This window comes from Chaetura pelagica, unplaced genomic scaffold, assembly GCF_000747805.2.
Source record: "Chaetura pelagica isolate M959 unplaced genomic scaffold, ChaPel_1.0 scaffold1793, whole genome shotgun sequence".
Classification (NCBI taxonomy): Eukaryota; Metazoa; Chordata; class Aves; order Apodiformes; family Apodidae; genus Chaetura; species Chaetura pelagica.
The window spans coordinates 26,727-29,032 of record NW_009952794.1 but is presented as its reverse complement, the minus strand read 5'-3'; the positions used below and the strand labels follow the sequence as shown (position 1 = coordinate 29,032).

Sequence of the window (2,306 nt, the reverse complement as noted above, 5' to 3'; positions counted from 1 at the left end):
GCCACGGGCTGGAGCACCAGGGAGGTGGCCAAGCCCTGGGCCAGCTGCTGCCCGTTGTGGTACCAGGTGACATTGGGCAGGGCTGAAGACTGGCTGCTCAGGTGGCAGGTCAGGTTGGCAGCTTGGCCTTCCAGGACATGGGAGGATGGAGCCAAGGTGATGCTGGCAGCTGTGGGCAGGAGGAGAACAGCAGCTTGGTTGGCATGGTCAACAACACCTCAACAGGGTTATGGGGAGCTTCACCCTGGGCCATCCAGCCAGTGAGGCTACATCAGGAGGAGGTACCAGACCCTACCAGGAGGCACTGGCCACCCATGGCCTCACCAGCCCAGGGGTGATGTGCTGAGGGGACCCCTGGGAACCCCATCAGCAGCATCTTGCCCAGCATCCCTGAGCCCACATGGGCAGGGATGGGCAGGGAGTCCCCCCCAGGAGCCAGAGCCCTTGCTGTGGCCATGGGGGAACCCTCCAAACCTACCAGGAGCCAGACCCTACCAGGAGGCACTGGCCACCCATGGCCTCACCAGCCCAGGGGTGATGTGCTGAGGGGACCCCTGGGAACCCCATCAGCAGCATCTTGCCCAGCATCCCTGAGCCCACATGGGCAGGGATGGGCAGGGAGTCCCCCCCAGGAGCCAGAGCCCTTGCTGTGGCCATAGGGGGACCCTCCAAACCTACCAGGAGAGGCTGGAGGGGCTGCCCCCCATCCCTGCAGCAGCCCCCACTTTGACCCTACTCACACCCACCCTCCTGAGAACAGACACTGGTTGATACTGTGCATTTCATGGGCACGGGGCCTATTTCTGCTCCTTCTGTCCCTCTGCCACCATCACCCACGGTCTCCCGAGCTCACCTCCTTCCCTGGCACCCCCTCCCAGGCTTTCCCCAGAGGCTGTGGGGTTGTTGTGTGGCATCTGCCTCCTTCCACACTCACTCTCAGCCCTGAAGTCCAGGGTGGTGCTGGAGTTGCCCTCTGCGTTCCCAGCCCAGCACACGTAGGTCCCCTCATCCTCCAGCACCACCTCCTGGATCTCCACCTTCAGGCTGTTGTAGGACCAGGTGACGTGGACCCTGGGGCTGGGGGCAACGGGGCAGCCCCACCTGCAGGCTACGATGTCTCCTCCTCTCCACAGGGTCAGGTTGGCCTCTGGGTCACTCTCAGCAGTGCACTGGATGATGCCCAGGCGCCCGCTCTGGGTCTCCAGGAAGGAGCTCATCACTGGTGGCCTCGGTGGGACTGCAGGGATAAAACACCCCCAGGTGAGAACATCGGGGGTCCCTGAGCTTGGGACAACTCCAGGATCCCAAGGGATTGCTACTTCCCAGTGCCACCCGAGCAGTTCCTGGGCATCCCACCACCTTCCAGCTGCCAGACCCACATCTGCTGGCTGACCTGTGTGACCCTGCCACCTCTGAGGGCACTTCTGTGGTTACCTGGCTTGAGACCAGGGACAAGCACGGGTGTCCAGCCCTGCCCCTGCCCCTGGGGGAGGGGGGGAGCAGCTCTGCAGAGACACCAGTGGCTGGGACAGCAGGGCTCCAGCTGGGATCCCTGTTCCCTACCACAGCTACAGAAAAACACCATTTGGGCAGGACTGAAACTTCCCAAGGGTTTGGTTTTTTCCTGGTTTGGCTTTGGGGAGAGATTTTTATTTTCCAGAGTGGAAAAGCGTTGGAAGGTGAAATCCAACGGGAATGTATTTTTCACAGGGGTCATTTCTTGTCCTGAGAATCATAGAAGTGGGGGCATGGTTTGGGTTGGAGGGACCTTCAAGATCACCCAGTCCCACCCCTGCGTGGGCAGGGACACCTCCCAGCAGCCCAGGCTGCTCCAAGCCCCATCCAACCTGCCCTTCAACACCCCCAGGGATGGGGCAGCCACAGCTTCCCTGGGCAACCTGGGCCAGGCTCTCACCACCCTCACAGCACAGAATTTCCTCCTCATGTCTCACCTCAATCTCCCCTCTTCCAGTTTTAATCCACACCCCCTCATCCCACCCCTCCCTGCCCTAGGACCATGGAATAGGATCAATGGAATTCAATTTCCCTGGACATCTGAAAACTCTTTGGCTCTTGGGAATGTTCAGGTTTCCTCTGCACATCCCACACCCCCCCAGACCCAGCCTTCCAGCTTTACCCCTAACAGGGAATTTCCCACTTCTGCCCCAGAGCCCCCGGGCAGCACCGGGTGCTGAGGGAGGGAACCTGGGGGTGGGAGCAGGGGAGGGGGTTCCCAGCAGGACCCCCCTAACCCGGAGCTCGGGACCCCCCCGCCCGTGGGGACTCACAGAGCACACGGAGCAGGA

The 2,306-nt window shown here is 61.7% G+C and overlaps 1 protein-coding gene across 1 annotated transcript in view; it reads right to left on the bottom strand.

The window, feature by feature from the left end:
• Nucleotides 1–2,306, bottom strand: part of SIGLEC1 (sialic acid binding Ig-like lectin 1, sialoadhesin) — a gene marked incomplete at its 3' end in the record, with an annotated part of 19,318 nt that overhangs the window by 10,315 nt on the left and 6,697 nt on the right. Inside the window, exons 7-8 of the mRNA XM_009994705.1 lie at nt 935–1,237; nt 35–169 (exon numbers count right to left, since the gene is read on the bottom strand). Of these exons, the coding sequence (XP_009993007.1) occupies nt 35–169; nt 935–1,237 (438 nt within the window). The remainder of the gene's footprint in view (nt 1–34; nt 170–934; nt 1,238–2,306) is intronic.